Source organism: Rana temporaria, chromosome 5, assembly GCF_905171775.1.
Source record: "Rana temporaria chromosome 5, aRanTem1.1, whole genome shotgun sequence".
Taxonomy (NCBI): Eukaryota; Metazoa; Chordata; class Amphibia; order Anura; family Ranidae; genus Rana; species Rana temporaria.
In genome coordinates, this window is record NC_053493.1 from 115,393,741 (window position 1) to 115,410,327 (window position 16,587).

Sequence of the window (16,587 nt, forward strand, 5' to 3'; positions counted from 1 at the left end):
TGAAATAGGATCCAGCGCGAGTGTTTCCAGGAACAAAATTGCCCGGACCTTTGGGGAACTTCTTCAGGACAGCTTATGCTCTTAAGGTTTGTTGGTTAATTTCTTTTTTTTATACTTTTTTTTCTGGAACCTCATAATACCTTTGTGGCGTTGCAGCCATCAAAATGCAACCTATTTTATTAATTATTTTATTGGAATGTTATTCTGTTCATTAGCATCTATCATCAGAACCAGAACTTGTTTTATTTTGAACTAGGTTATTAACAGGTTTTGGCAAAATCTTGTCTGTGCCGAATTTGATTCACCAGACACAAACCAACAATGACCTACAAGCAATTCTTATTCAGTAATCAAACTATTGTACAGGAATCTGAAATTTTAGTTCCTTTTGGTCATTAAAAAAACATCTAGTTATCAGTTATCTGTCCCAATATGGGGGTGTGATTGGGCCTCTGGTAGTTAAAGGAGAAGCATGGCTTTAGTTGTTTTGGCCGTTCTTCCCCTGTGAGTCACAGGAGTGCACTTTATTTTGCACTCCTGTGACCCAGCTTCAGCTGACAGCAGGCTAAAGTCTGCTGACAGCTGACGTCACAGAGCAGGTCGAGGCTGCGCAAGGATCCCGACAATAGTGTCAATCTCCCCAGATGCTGGAGGGACAGAGCAGTGACTGACGGTCACTGATCTGTGCTCAGAGCATACCCAAGAACTCAGCAATCACCTTTGATCGCTCAGTTCTCGGTGTAGAGCTGGCAAGGGACAGCTGCACCATTGGATCGATGCTGCAACCATCAACGTGACTACGTAGGTTTGTTTTTCTGAATTCCCACACTTGTCTTTTATTAGACTTGCTATTTATACTTGATGAAAATTGTATTAGAAATTATTGTTATCTGAGACTCAATCTATATCTGCTGTCTTTTTGCATGTCTTTGCTGTGGGTTACTGTACTTAGCACATTGCCATTGTTCAATATGCCACATTTCTGTTTAGTAATGATATATGTTCATAACAGGTGTGGAGAATAAATACAAAACAAAACATCATTTATGTGAAAGGCTCTGTTCCTGGGCACAGCAACTGTTTAGTTAAGGTAAGTTTTCATCTTCACCGGAATTACCAGAGATTGTAATTTGTGGTCCAATATGAAAAATTCCACTTTAGACATACCCATTATGTGATATGTTATATATTTTTTAGTATGTACAGATATATATGTATATGAGGTCTATGTATATTAGGTTTTCCCTACTGAAACCAGAGATCAATGTTTAAGATCAGTAAAATTATTATGGAAGAACTAGGAGAGGATCCAACGGCTTGCCCATTCCATCTGGCTCCGGTGTCATCCAAGTGGTAAAAATGATTGCTTGCAAAGCACTTACTGAATGCAGCGAAAGCATGCATTCCTTTGTTCCTTTTGTACTGGCAGCAGACGGTGTGCGTGTGGTTATGCAAAATTTCCGAAACCTACACGATAGAAAAAATACTTGCCTCTGCCAATGGTAAGGAGGAACAATCTTGTAAAACAGGGTTCTGTTGGAGAGCTTACACATTCTCTTCTAAGTACACAACAGGCCTCTATAGCCAGTTCGAACCTGTACATACAGTATCTCTCAAAAGTGAGTACACCCCTCACATTTTTGTAAATATTTTATTATATCTTTTCATGTGACAACACTGAAGCAATTACGCTTTGTTATGTAAAGTAGTGAGTGTACAGCTTGTATAACAGTGTAAATTTGCTGTCCCCTCAAAATAACTCAACACACAGCCATTAATGTATAAACCGTTGGCAACAAAAGTGAGTACACCCCAAAGTGAAAGTTTCCAAATTGGGTCCAATTAGACATTTTCCCTCCCCGGTGCCATGTGACTCATTAGTGTTACAAGGTCTCAGGTGTGAATGGGGAGCCGGTGTGTTAAATTTGGTGTTATCGCTCTCACTTTCTCATACTGGTCACTGAAATTTCCAAATGGCACCTCATGGTAAAGAACTCTGAGGATCTAGACTATAAGAAGATTGCCACGACCCTGAGTCTGAGCTGCAGGACAGGTTCCACTCAGAACAGGCCTCGCCATGGTCGACCAATAATGGTGGCCACATAAAATATTGACACTTTGGGCCCAATTTGCACTATTTCACTTCGGGGTGTACTCACTTTTGTTGCCAGCAGTTTAGACATTAAGGGCTGTGTGTTGCGTTATTTTGAGGGGACAGAAAATGTACACGCACTACTTTCAGCAAAATGTCATTTGTTCAGTGTTGTCACATGAAAAGATATAATAACATTTTTACAAAAATGTGAGGTGTGTACTCACTTTTGTGAGATACTGTACTTCCTTACTGCAGTATATAGACCCTGGCTCAATGGAAATCCAGCCATAGGTGTCTGAGGGCATACCTACGCCTCTCTATTACCCAAATCTTTAGATTTTCCCCAAGTTTTTTTCAGACATCTCTCTCTCTCCCCCCCTCCCCCTTGTGCCTGGGCATTATTGCAGATGTTCTGACTTTCCAAAACCAGGAGAATTGTTTTTTGGTTATTGTATGGGTTACGTCATCGCTTTGTGAAACTTTTTGGTGGCTGTTTGGTACTTTTCTCGGGTTACTTTACCGCCACATTACACAAGGTATATTTTTACAGCTAGGGTGGTACCCAACTCAGTGGTTCTGGTTCATGCAGCTCTCTGGCATCCGGGATCGCATCCTGCCAAATTGTTATGTATGCTTGTACTCTGAATAAAATCTTTGGACAGGGACCAATGTAAATGGTTTTATGTATTTTGTAAATTGCTAACATATATAAATGCAGAAAGTTTGCGTAAAAACTCAATTTGCTTCTTAATGGAGAAATGTGGGATAGCAAAAATAAAACATACATACTCCTACTAAGGCTAAGAACTGAGTGATTGCATGGCTGCTGGTCGCTCAGTTCTTCACAAAGTGGAAAGCGGTGACTGTCAGTCACCGACTCTCTGCTCTGCCCCTCCTGTGGTAACTGGGAGAAGGCTGGAGCAGCTGTAGGGGGCGGGAGCAGCTGTAGGGGGCGCGAGCAACTGGCTCAGGCTCTCAGCAGTAAACTGAGGGGCTGAGCCGACTTCCAGTTGGGCATATCGGTGGATCCCTGCAGAGCCTGGACCACCTTTGTGATGCCTGCTGACAATGGACTTTAGCTTGCAATTGGCTGAATCTGGGTCACAGGAGTGGAAAAAATAAGTGCACTCCTGTGTCTGACATCAGCCAACATCAAGCTTTAGCCCACTATTGGCTGAATCTGGGTCAGAGGAGTGAAGAAATATGTGCACTACTGTGTCCCAAAGGGTGTTGGCCATACTCCTTTTGAGCTGGCTGTACACTTTAATGTAATACTGTATTGGCTTTGCAGTAAAACACTGGGGGGGGATACCTGCTTTACTCTCAGGCTGCCAGTGGGCTTGCATAGGTGAGGTGATTTAAGTGGGAATTCTTGTGGGATGTAAAGCGCAGTAGTGTCATCGTGCAAGAATTGGGTTGCTGAGCTTTCCCAGGATCCCTCTGTGATGCCCAGTGACAGGAATCTGAAGCAAGCAGAGTAATTTAATGCATTTTCTTCCAATGTGTATTTTTTTTTTCTTTTCCGTAGTGCAGTGTTTTGTGAACAGGGGGTGGCGGCAGCCGCATATGTGAACCTTGCATTTTAGTACAGCGAGGTTCAGCTCAGCAAATCTCCCTCACATGCGGTTTTGCTGAAGGGGAGTATCTTTGCCTTTTCAAGGACCTCATAAATGCTGACTGTTTGTGTTCTGGGAACTGGATATACATATGGTATAGAAACCTGATCCCACTTGAAAAGAGAGAGAGGATAATGTGGCCAAAAAAAAAACTGTAACCCTGTTATATGTATTTTATTTTTCAAGACTGGAAAATAACATCTGTGTTTTAAAATAATTTGATTCTGTTTTCTTGTCTGTGTGATGATGGTGCAACAGAGCAATTAAAAAGTTGTATCCCATACTAACCATTCTGTTATTGTAGCAAGAGCAGAGGAAAATAAACTCTAATTGGTTATTAGTTATTGTAGCTTTATACTTTTCAATTCTGTGAGAATAACGGCGGATCTTAAAATGTAGAATAAAAGTCTGTGCAAGCTCCAATGTTAGGATATTTCTGCTTTTGATGCTAAAATCTGCTTTGCAATCTCTGTACATTGTTTTAAGATTTCACAATAATGTGGACCTGTCATGTTCTGCTGCAGCTTGACTGATCACTGACTGATTCAACCATCCTCTGCAAAGTGAAACAGTATCTACAGTATTTTGGTACATTAATATATTTGTGGAGATTTATATGGCTGTATAAATACCAAAATATTCTCTGTGGATTTATCTTAAAATGATTGTCCTATACCACCAATATGCATCAATCAATCAGTGGGTAAAGAAACTCGAAACTGGCCGCTAGGTATTACACGCATTCAACTTTATTTATAAAAAAAATATATAAAGTGTTTGTAAATCAAGTTTAATTTAAAAAATGTCATAAGAGATTGAACATGTTAATATAATTTTAACAATGTATTTTTTTTTTTTAATGCACTTTATATTAAATAATACTTGGTGATTATACCTTGAAAGCCCTTTTTTAGGCATTTCCTGTTATGGGGGTGGCAACTGTCATCCAGTTGTGCTTGTATGTTGTCACCCTGTTGTGTGTCTGTGTGTGTGTGTGTGTGTGTGTGTGTGTGTGTGTGTGTATATGTGTGTGCACCCCTAGCTGAGGCTATAAGCATGTTGACACGCATTGCTCTGCTGGTCAGAAAGCCAGTGAAGAAAAATCATGTGCAACTGATGTTGGAACAGGTTATTGTGCACAAAAAGTGGCTTAAAATAGAACCATGGCCCCCCCCCCCAAAAAAAAAAAAATGTGCCGCCTCACTTAATTGTAATTATTTTTATTTTTTTAAGTCTGCAGCTGCTGATTTTTAAATAAGGACGCTTGCCTGTCCAGGGCGCCCGCAATGTCGGCACCGGAAGCCGATCTGTCCCTCGGCTCTCGGGTGCCGCCGCCATCTTCCTTGTGGCTTTACTTCCTGGTTACCTACTGCATATGCGTGAATCGCGCCGCGCGATCCCACTGGTCCCTGCTGTCTTCTGGGACCTGTGTGTCTCCCAAAAGACAGCGGGGGGGATGGAGGAGGCGCCGGACTTGGCGTAGATAGCCGCAGGTGGCTCGGCTATCTATGCCCGGAAGTGGGAGCAAATGCCTGTATTATACAGGTATAATTCCCCCGGAAGGTGCCGAATGCGACACCGGAGGGGGGGAGGATTCCGAAAAGTGGAAGTTTCATTTTTGGGTGGAACTCTGCTTCACCAGCCCCCCCCTCCCCATCCTTTTACTTACCTGAGCCCATTCTAGGTACAGAGCTGAGCATAAGAGCAGAGCCTGTGCTCTTTCTCTCCTCCCAGGGCAGATTGATAGCAGTAGGAGCCAGTGGCTCCCGCTGCTGTCAATCAAATCCTTTGGCGGGGTGGGGCTGAGCCATACTGTCTGGGTCAATGGATGCAGACATCGTGCTTTGGGATCAAGCCTGCAGGTGCACTACATCAGGAAGTGGCTTTATATGGTAGCACACCAAGAAGAGGAGAACTTGGGAGCGCCAACAGTGGACCTGAGAAGTATAACACGCTTGTTGTTAAAGACAAAGTACCATTTACAATTAGTTTAAAGCAGTAGCTTTGTCACTTTTACCTACAGATAAGATTATAAAAAAACTTACCTGTAGGTAGAATAAATATTTCCTAAACAAGCACCGTTTAGGAAATATTTGCATTTTTTACAGCTGGTGTCATCACTGGTACGTGTGCACTGTGCTCTGAATGGACGGCAAGTGTGCCATCAATCCAGAGCTCTGTGCTGCGGCCGTGACTCTTGTGCTGTATCTTGGCTCAGCTATTGTGCTGTATCTTGTGCTGTATCTTGGCTGAGCCAAGATGTAATCTTGGCTCAGCTATTCAAATGGCAGGGGCCTGAAACCCGGAGGCAAGACCAGGTGAAGATAAAACCCCTGTAAGTGGTGACAATGCACCGCTGTAGGTGCAATGCATATTAGCACACTATGCCATTAATTTGCAGGACTATATTTATTACTGACTTTACTACTACTTTCAGTTATATTTATTATTTTATGCTGCACTTAGTGTTCCCCTGCAACATCTCACACATACCTGTTGATTTTGCCAGTAGCCTTAAGTTGTATTTTAAACACCTCAGTACACATATGGTTCGCCCCTATTGAATTTTCTTTTTTTTTTTCAGTGCTGGGATACTTTAACAATTACCATATTTATCAGCGTATAACATGGACCTTAATTTTAAGGGGGACGTTTCAGGAAAAAAACTTACATTTTAAATAAAGAATTTTGAAGCAAAATAAGGGTCAGTGCCCATCTGCAGCCATTGCAGTCAGACCTGTGCCCATCTGCAGCCTGATCAGTGCCCATCTGTAGCCTTGCCCATAATTGCAGCCTAATGAGCCTAATCAGTGCCCATCTGCAGCCTTGCCCATCATTGCAGCCTAATAAGTCTAATCCGTGCCCATCTGCAGCCTTGTTATTGCTGAAATAGACAGACCCGGATCTCCTGTGTACTCGGCTCACCGTAACGTCCAGTCCTGCCCCTTGGCCCAGCTCACACATCAATCGGTGTTGGTGTAGAGAAGGCTTCCTGATCACCAGCCAGTAAGTGAGACATGGCTGGTAATGGCAGCCTCCTTTGTTTACTTTCTGTGATGCTGTGATTGGTTACAGTGATCAACTGGTACAGACCCAGGCAGAGCATCTGTACTTTTTTGCCGGTGATCCGATGTGTCCAATCACAGCAAGATCACAAGACACAGCGCATACAGGCACAATAAGAGGAGCTCTGTTCCTGGAAGACAGTAAATGTATAGTGGCCAAGTCCGCAAGTGGTTAAAGAGGCCGGAGGAGCGCAATCCGCACTGAGATGCAAAACAAAATGTGAAAACCATATGTTATGGGGGAAAATTACATTTGTTTATGTTAATCTCCTTAAAGCTAGACACCAAGCAGATGTAACATATAGACACTGAATGTATTTAAATAAATGCAAGCAGTGCATTTATTTGAATTTGATCTTGTATTGTGCAGTCTTTTGTACAGCAGAGCAAAGACTGGTAGAGCGAGAAGCAGCACAAGGCACCAACCAGTTGTGCTGTATTGCTTGTGTTCTTAAAAGGAACATGTAGATAGGAGGATAAGGCAAAGTGATGAGCTCATCAGTCTACTGCTGCTTCTTTCACAGTCACAGGCTTGGCTCTGGACAAGACTTGTGTTAGTATACTGCAGCAGAGAAAATCAGGACTCCTTTTTTGCAAGGTAGGATAGAATGTAATGGACATAAAAACAAATGCATTGGCAGGTAAAACTCCAGTTAGGGTTTATCTCTACTCCAACACCCCATAATCAATATCCTTATCTTGATATATGTTGGCAAGCTGATTGCAGGTGTATTTACTGTGCGTTCATTCTGGAAGTAATTCATAATACATCCGGGTAATAACTTTGTTCATTTTTATGTTGAGTGAAAATATGCTGGATTTGTAATGATATAATCTTCCTTATGCTGTTTTTGGATATACAAGGATATTTGCAATCATGTGGCGGACAGAAAATGAGCAGCATTATTTATCTATGCTGCTAATTTCCTGTCCTCCATATGGTTGCAAACATCCTTGTATAACCAAAAGCTCAATGAATATTTTTATTATTCAAGATTCAGTGTTTTTTCTTATGTGTACAGCCACCTTGTATGGCTGGATCAAGATAATTATCCAGTATTGTGGTGCGTGTTTGTTTCAGGATCAGTCTGCAGTGTATGCTGTCCCTACACAGGCAATTTATTCTACAAATACACTAGCATAACTAATGCATGTCCCTGTGTTTCTTTTATTTATATTGTGATACAATATATATATATATATATATATATATATATATATATATATATATATATATATATATATATATATATATATATATATAGTGTGTGTGGTCCTCCACCTTTTTTTTTTTATGAGATATTCATCATATATCCGTCATCTGTCCATCCATTAAATGACACATGCATGCGTTTATAGCTGGTGACACTGTTCCCAATTCCCCAGGGGCACATAGAGACATTTACATTTAAGCGTTTGTCCTCCTGGTTGTCCTTTTGGCACATGAACTTTTTTTTTTGTTTTTTTTGTTTACATCATCTATATCAAATACTATTTATTGGGTTTTACACAATTAACATTCACAATCTGCAAACCCCATTACAGTAAAGAAACAATCTATGCATAGTAAGGGTCCACAATTTTGCTAGTAATCATAGCATATTACAGCATGTTCACAGTTACATGTGCAAATCAAATTGTTATATTACAGTTTACTGTATATAAACATTGGGAGATTGGTCTTTTCTACCAAGGTTTCGTGCAAATCTATTGGTATCGCCACCTTTTTTCTAGTTTCATAGTTGGTAAGGTTGAATAAAGACCATAGTCCATCCAGACCAACCTGTGTAATTAGTGTATGTGTTTTTTTGAAGAAGACTATCTACTAACTAAAAACTACCCATTTCAAGAACTACCGGTACATAAAATACTTGGAATTGCATGGTTTTATCAATTATTTCTGTGTTAATATCAAACAGTTGCCTTCTTTACTTTTCTTGGGTCACTAATAGAGTACAACCTTATTTTCATGGAAGTTTTGGGTAATAAGTGCCTGATGAACCAAACCAGGTGTAGACAGATGTGGGTCCCAGTATTAATTTAAGTTCACCAATCTTCAAAGGTGGGGGGGATTAAGAGATGTGAATTTCAGAGTGATCTGCTTTTGGGCCACAAAATAAAAGTCTTGATATCAGTGCCAGCATTTCTGGGGGATGTGCCTCATCTGTTGCCCCCAAAATACAAATGATAGGTTGAGAGTAATTGTAATCCCAACAATATTATTTATAGCATTTACAATTCGCTTGCAGTTTAGTTGAGGGCACTTCCATAACATAAGTAAAGTCGGCAGACGCACCCTAACATCTGTTGCAGTTTGGGGTTGCATAGTTACATTGTTTCACAGTTGGTAAGGTTGAATAAAAACACCAGTTCATCCACTTCAACCAGTGTGGGGGTGTGTGTATTTTTGGCTTTACCACTTCCCTATATCCCTGTATATTGTGTTCAATTAGATACCCATCTAAAAACCTTTTTGAAATTCTCAACACTTTTTGTAGACTTTTTACATTATTACCTTCTCAAGGACTGCCTATTGCACATTTTCTAGCTGTCAATGCTAAATCTATATAAATAAATATGGTATCTGTAGAGATCTTGCTGATACCAGATTTTTTATTTATTTTTTCATAAAGATTTTATTAGAAGTTTTAACAGACTGTACATAAAGTATCCATGAAAAGTTATCATGCTTTCTCTGATATTTTCTGTTGAGCTGCTGACACAAGCGTCACGGACACAAAATCTGTCGGATGAATGGAGAGTCGCTAATTTGTATCCTTTAAGCTCTTCCAGAGTGTGGTGACAAAAAAATTATCTTTACACACAAACATCTACATATTTTACTTTGCCTTAATTCAGCCTGCATAACGATTTACAACTGAAGAATAAAGTTACTGGAGTTAAAACTCCAAACAGTGTGAGATGGTCAGTTGTGAATAATATAGCTCGTACACTATACATTGCTATCTGCACTTTTGCCTAAGCCCATTTTGTCATCTTGAGTGGCAATGAAGCAGCTCCTATGCTATCACCAGCCAACTCTTCCTACTCAACCCTCTGATTACACAGTTAAGCCCTGTACACACACTCTGTTTTCCCGGTGGTAGAAAATCCGCCGGAAAAACAGAGGGGAAAGCCGAGAACCCGCCAGGAAAACTGCCATGAGAATGCTCCATTGGCACTGCCTCGCAGTGTTTCCCATAGGAAAGTATTAGTAAATCTGGTGAAAAAAAACGCCGGAAATCCCAACTGGAAAATAGACAGCAGGTTCTCTATTTTCCCGCCGGGATTTCCGGCTGTTTTCCTGTTGGGAAAACTGCGAGGAAGCACACACACGTCTGGTTTTCCCGGCCAAAACTCTCTTGCCAGTTTTCCTGGCTGGAAAACCAGTCGTGTGTACGAGACTTTAGTACAATTGAGAAGCAAAAGTAGGTGGAAACTGATGCGCGTACACGGCGGCCACAATGTCCGGGCACCCGCGATCGCTTGTGACAGAGAAGGAACGTGGATCTGTGTGTGTAAACGCACAACGATCCATGTCCTGTCAGGGGAGAGGAGACCGATCGTGTGTTCCTAGTATATAGGAACGCTGATCTGTCTCCTCCCCCAGTCAGTCCCATCCCCCACAGTTAAAATTGCTCCCTAGGTAACCCATTTACCCCTTGATCGCCCCCTAGTGTTAACTCCTTCCCTGCCAGTGACATTTATAAATACATTTGATGAGATGTTTATCATAGCAAAAAGTAAAAAATATTGTGGTGGTTTTTTTCCCCCCCAATCTTGTCGCTCTTTTTTTTGTTTATAGCGCAATGGATAAAAAAACAGAGAGGTGATCAAATACCACCAAAAGAAAGCTCCATTTGTGGGGAAAAAAATAAAAATTTGGGTACAGTGTTGCACTACCGCAATTGTCATTCAAAATGTTACAGCTCTGAAAATTGGCCTGGTCAGGAAGGGGGTGGAAATGCCCTGAAGTGGTTAAATCAAAATAATTGTGTGGTTTTTTTTTGGTTTTTAATCATTGATTTTCATCAACCTCGATTGTGGATTGATGGAGGACCTGTTCCATGGGTTTTTTTTATTTTTTATTCAGCCCACTGGCTGAATTTGAAAAATAAAATAAAACACAATGCATCTATGGGCAGCCTAATGCCCGGTACACGTGATCAGAAAATCGTACGAAAAATACAGATTTTGGAGAGATCGTGCAATAATCTGATCGTTGGTACAGAGCTATCAAGAGCCGATCAGGACAGTTCATCCGATATTATCCGATCGGACAAACACAATTTTTTTTCCCGTACGCAGCCAGATCTACGATTTTATTTTAATCGGTAGAGCTGTCATTTAAAAATGCATTACAACACATGACATCACTTGTTCTGTCGTACGCAAATTTTCGTGACTTTAGTAAATTTATCAGATTTGATCTGAGATTGGCATGTAAAAAAAAAAAAACGGAACGACAATAATCTCATCGTGTGTACCGGGCATTAGAGGGGCTAAATCAAGTTCAGCATGTGTTAAATTTTATTTGAGTGGAAAAGAAGGCAAAACAAAATATCTTCCGATGTGTCCCCACAGTGGGAAAAATAATTCCTTCCCAGCCAGATTAATTTGCTGGATCAGTCACTCCACTAATGAATCCTGCTAATTTTAAACTAGAGATGCCGTTTCTAGTCGAAAAGATACCTAATCAACTTTTACATTTAATGAAGTGAGAGATTTCACCTGATTGGTTACAATGGACAATTGTCCTATTTGTTCCTTTGCAACCATTTATTCTAAGTCTAAGCCTCAGAGAATGTTTCTGTGCCAGGGCATACATTTCACGGGTATTGTGTACTTGTCTGCTTGTGGTTCGGAGAACCTGGGAAATATTGGAACAGGCTTGTAATGAAAAATATATATGTCAGAATAACCGACCGCTCTCCTAAAAATATCCGCTGTTTAAATCTATAAATCAAGCCAGCCTGTGTACAGATTGCACACCTTCATTGTTTTGATACCGTTCCATCTGCTAGAGCTGGTAAATGTTGAATGTTGAGGTGTATAAATTGATAGCTGTGCCGGAGTACCGCAGTCTGTTCAGACGCATGTCATTGAATACAAAGCTGTCAATCTGCTGTCAGACCGTTCACTTGGTGAGTGACAGTTCAGGACTCTTCCTTCTATTGGAGTCTATGTGTCATCAGAAGATAATTTCTGTAAGAAAATTCCCCTTCTTTTGATTCTTCATACAGGCAGAATTTCTCTTCCCTCCGTTCTGTGATATGTTGAGCTTTGCCTTTTGATGGGGATGATGAATTGATTTTACTTTCCTGCCTGTAAGAATGAAGCCAACCTATGTATCGTTAGTACAGTATGTCTGTTGACCTCTCAACTTTCTCACTGCTGCCAGTGTAGTGAAAGCAGATGTTTTAAATGTATTTTTAGATGATCACTTACACCAGGTAGACCTGCAGTTTATTTAAAATTGCTCTTTTAACAGTTAATAGTTAAATATACTGCATTAGAGAAGAATTTTTACCTGCAAGCTTAAAGGCGAAGTATGGTTTAAGCTCTCTTGGCCATACTACTCCTGTGGGCCACAGAAGTGCACTTAGTTCTGCTCTCCTGTGACCCAGATTGAGCCAACCGCAGGCTAAATTCCAATGTCGGCTGACTTCAGAGCCAGTCCAGGCTGTGCAGGAATTCCAAAAATGATGTTGGGCTGCACCCAGATGCTTGAGAGCCTGAGCCAACCGATCACAGCCTAGCGCTCCAGTGAGTGCTGGAGGCGACAGAGCAGTGACTGATGGCCACCAGCTCTCTGCTCACTGAAGACTAAGAACTGAGGCCCAGATTCATGTAGATCCGCGCAAAAATGTGCGGGCGTAACGTATCTCATTTACGTTACGCCGCCGCAAGTTTTTCAGGCAAGTGCTTTATTCACAAAGCACTTGCCTGTAAAGTTGCGGCGGCGTAGCGTAAATCACCCGGCGGAATTCAAATTCGGCGGGTAGGGGGGCGTGTATCATTTAAATGAAGCGCGTCCCTGCGCCGAACGAACTGCCCATGCGCCGTCCGTAAAATATCCCAGTGTGCATTGCTCCAAATGACGTCGCAAGTACGTCATTGGTTTCGACGTGAACGTAAATGGCGTCAGCCCCATTCATGGACGACTTGCGCAAACGACGTACATTTTAAAAATTTTGACGCGGGAACGACGGCCATACTTAACATTGGCTGCGCCTCATAGACCCAGGGGCAACTTTACGCCGGGAAAAGCCTAACGTAAACATCGTCAACTTTACTGCGTCGGCCGCGCGTACGTTTGGGAATTCGCGTATCTAGCTAATTTGCATACTCAACGTGGATTTCGACGGCAGCGCTATCTAGCGGTAAAAAAAAAAAATGCAGTTTAGATCCGACGGCGTAAGAGACTTGCGCCTGTCAGATCTAATGGATATCTATGCGTAACTGATTCTAAGTATCAGTCGCATAGATACGACGGGGCAACGCAGAGATACGACGGCGTATCTGGAGATATGCCATCATATCTCTTCTGAGAATCTGGGCCTGAGTGATCAGCAGTCTTTGATCGTTCAGTTCTCAGTGTAGGGCAGAGGACAGCTGCAGCATCGGATCCATGCTGTGGCCATCTAGGCGAGTATAAACGTTTGTTTTTTTATATTCCTGCACTTTTAAATTGGACCTATCATTAAAATTCACACTTCACAAGTCAACTGGCCACATGTGGGTGTCGCCAAATCACTTTTTTTTTTCTTTTTTTTTTCTGTAAATCAATATAGTACTTTTCTCCTAAATTAAAAACAAAGTGCTCTCTTATGTAGTGCAGTTTTGTGAACTAGCGTAAGGCTTTTTTTATTTTTGTTTTTCTTTGGTCAGAGCATTCCTAAGGTACTTGGGGTGAATGGGCCAGAGTCTAAATCTACATTTAAGGCTTCCCTGTCTACAGAATTACAGGGATGCTGTGATTTCAGTGCAGAATAGTTTTGTCATCGTATTACAGGAAGTGGAAGTTCAACAAATCTACATGTAAAAAAAACAGTTTTAGGTGGATCTTCGAAAAATATCTATACTAATGTGCAAAAATGGTTGGAAGGGGATCATCTCGGTGCTTACAGATAATAATGGAAACCATACATATATAAAAAAAATATAGCCATAAGGTGAAACATGTCGGAATATCATGCGAACATCTAATCCTTGTACAACTGGAGCTCTTCCTACATGAACACCATAAAGGAGATGACCAATACAACTCAACGACTTGTCATGTTTGGTTTTTAATCATGTTTATACTACATTTATTTATATATATATATATATATATATATATATATATATATATATATATATATATATATATATATATATATATATATATATATATATATATATATATATTTTTTTACATTATTATCTGTAAGCACCGTGATAATCCCCTTCCAACCCTTTTTGCACATTTGACTTCTTGAGATGAGGCGCTGGATACTAGGAGTCTACCCAAGTCTATACAATCTGTACTAATATGTTAGACCTTTGCAGGTTCAAATGCATCAATAGCGCAAGCACTGGATTTTTAAAGTGTTTCCTTTAAAGTCTATGGAACCAAAAACGCAACCTTTTGCAAGAAATAATATCTTTGGTCCTTGGTCCCCTTTCACACGGACATTTCGTTGACGGGCGAAAAACAGACGTACATGTATGTCTATGGGATAGCGGACGTGAGCGAAAGATCATCTGCTGAAATGCGTCTCCATCAAGAGTTTTTTTATGACAGAAGAAAACCCTATTTTTCTTCATCCGTAAGAAAAAAACGAAAGGACGAAAAACAGATGTTAGCGGACGATCCGCTGACATGCGTTTTTAAACCGCCCCCCCTTTTTCTCTCATTAAGCACACTGTATATAGCTAGTTGCTAAGGAGGGGGCCGGGAAACTGGCCGCTGTGTCCTTTACAACCAATGAGTCATCAGCTGTCAGCGGTATTCCCGCTGACAGCTGAATATAAAAAAAAATTGCGCGGGGTCCCCCCCAGGTCAATATCGTGCCCTTCGGGTGTAGTATGGATACGGAGGGGACACCCTCCCCTCGCGCCAATTTATTTCATTTTTTTAAATAGCGTGGGATCCCCTACAAAATCCATACCTGACCCTTATCCGAGCATGCAGCCTGGCAGGTCAGGAAAGGGAGGGGACTAACGAGCACCCCCTCCTAAACCATACCAGGTCGCATGCCCTTATCTTGGGGGGATGGGTTCTTTGGGGCAGGGTGGCTCTACGCCCCCCCCCCCCCCCCAAAGCACCTTGCCCCATGTTGATTGTGAATGGTTATCGGGTACATACTACCCATACTCATTCACCAAAAAGCCAGTGAAATGTAAAAAAAACACAAGAACCTGTTTTTGACAATTCTTTTATTAAAAGCTGTCTTCTCCTGGTTGGTCCTCTCTGCCATCATCTTCTCCTGCAGCCGTCGTCTTCTGCCATGCAAAGACCCCCCCCCCCCATGTTGAGGGCATGCGGCCTGGTATGGTTTAGGAGGGGCGCAGATGTCGACGGATGTGAAAATTTACATCTGTATCCATTTTTTTTTTCTACAAAAAAACCCCCATAACTGACCAAAATAACGGAACACCCGTGTAAAACCAACCTTACCAAAAAATGTACTGGTGGAAAACGCAGAGATGTAAAATGGACTTTAGAGTTTTTCTTGCAAAACTAAAAAACGCATTGGTGTGAACCAGGCCTTAACAGATTACAGCAATTTTTTTTTTTTTTGTTTTTTTCCCCCATTTTTACTTTAAACTGACCTTTTGCATTACATATGTAACTAAAATAAATTATAATAAAAAAAGTAAAAATTCCCTTTATTAAAGGAATGTTCAATTTTCAGGACCCCCTCAAATTTTGATATTGAGTTTCTGATGTGGAATTTATTTTGTAATGTTTGCACTAACTGAAAAAAGGAGTTGAGGCCCAATTATAAAGTATTCACTGTGTAAATGTTTGCTGGACAATTATCCATCTGCATTTTATGGCATTTGGCTATCATTTCAATTTCATATTAAGAAGATTTGTCCTGCGAGTAATGGGTGCATTTTGTTTGGCCTAAATTTGTTTAAATTTAAATGTGACGGGTGAATTTTGTTCAAAATTATAATCTCTATTATGCTGTTTGCGTATGCTGATAGGCAAATCTGGTTTTATTTTGATTGTGACTGGTTAAGCTTGTTTGTAAATGGAATTGCTCGATCGTCTTGTATGCTGATGGGCAAATACTTGAAAATGATAGCTGAATACTGTATGAATATCCAGAAAACTTTCATTTAAAAATAGACCCCTCAGTGCTCTGTATAAAAAAACTGCATTCTTTTAAGTTGGAATTTTCCTATAACCTGGCACTAGTGGAGGAGCAGTAACCCGGTGAAGTGTTTTTTAAACATCAAGTTGTTGATCTGCAAACCACTTGAATTCAAGGACAAGGGGCGGTTTGGCCCAGTGCCGTTTTAAGACCGCACCGGGACTGGCGCTGGCGCTGATGGAGGAACACTTCCCAACTTGACTACAAAATTGCTTTAATTGGTAGAATAAAGTCACTTGAACCAGACTCTCTGGTGATATATTTGCTTGTTGTGTTCGCAAATAAAGGCAGTTTAAAGTGATTGTAAAGTTTTGTTTGTTTTATTTTTTTATTAAAATATTGTTAATAATAAACCCAGGGCTCAAATTTTTTAAGTCTTGAGCCACTAGCCAGGCCTTAAGAGTTACTCGCCACCAGTTGCCCCACCCAACACCTCCCCT

General features: G+C 40.9%; 1 protein-coding gene across 1 annotated transcript in view; it reads left to right on the forward strand.

Moving 5' to 3' along the window:
* MRPL3 (mitochondrial ribosomal protein L3) overlaps positions 1-16,587 on the forward strand; it is a 104,248-nt gene that overhangs the window by 74,624 nt on the left and 13,037 nt on the right. Inside the window, exons 8-9 of the mRNA XM_040353038.1 lie at positions 9-86; positions 1,013-1,090. Of these exons, the coding sequence (XP_040208972.1) occupies positions 9-86; positions 1,013-1,090 (156 nt within the window). The remainder of the gene's footprint in view (positions 1-8; positions 87-1,012; positions 1,091-16,587) is intronic.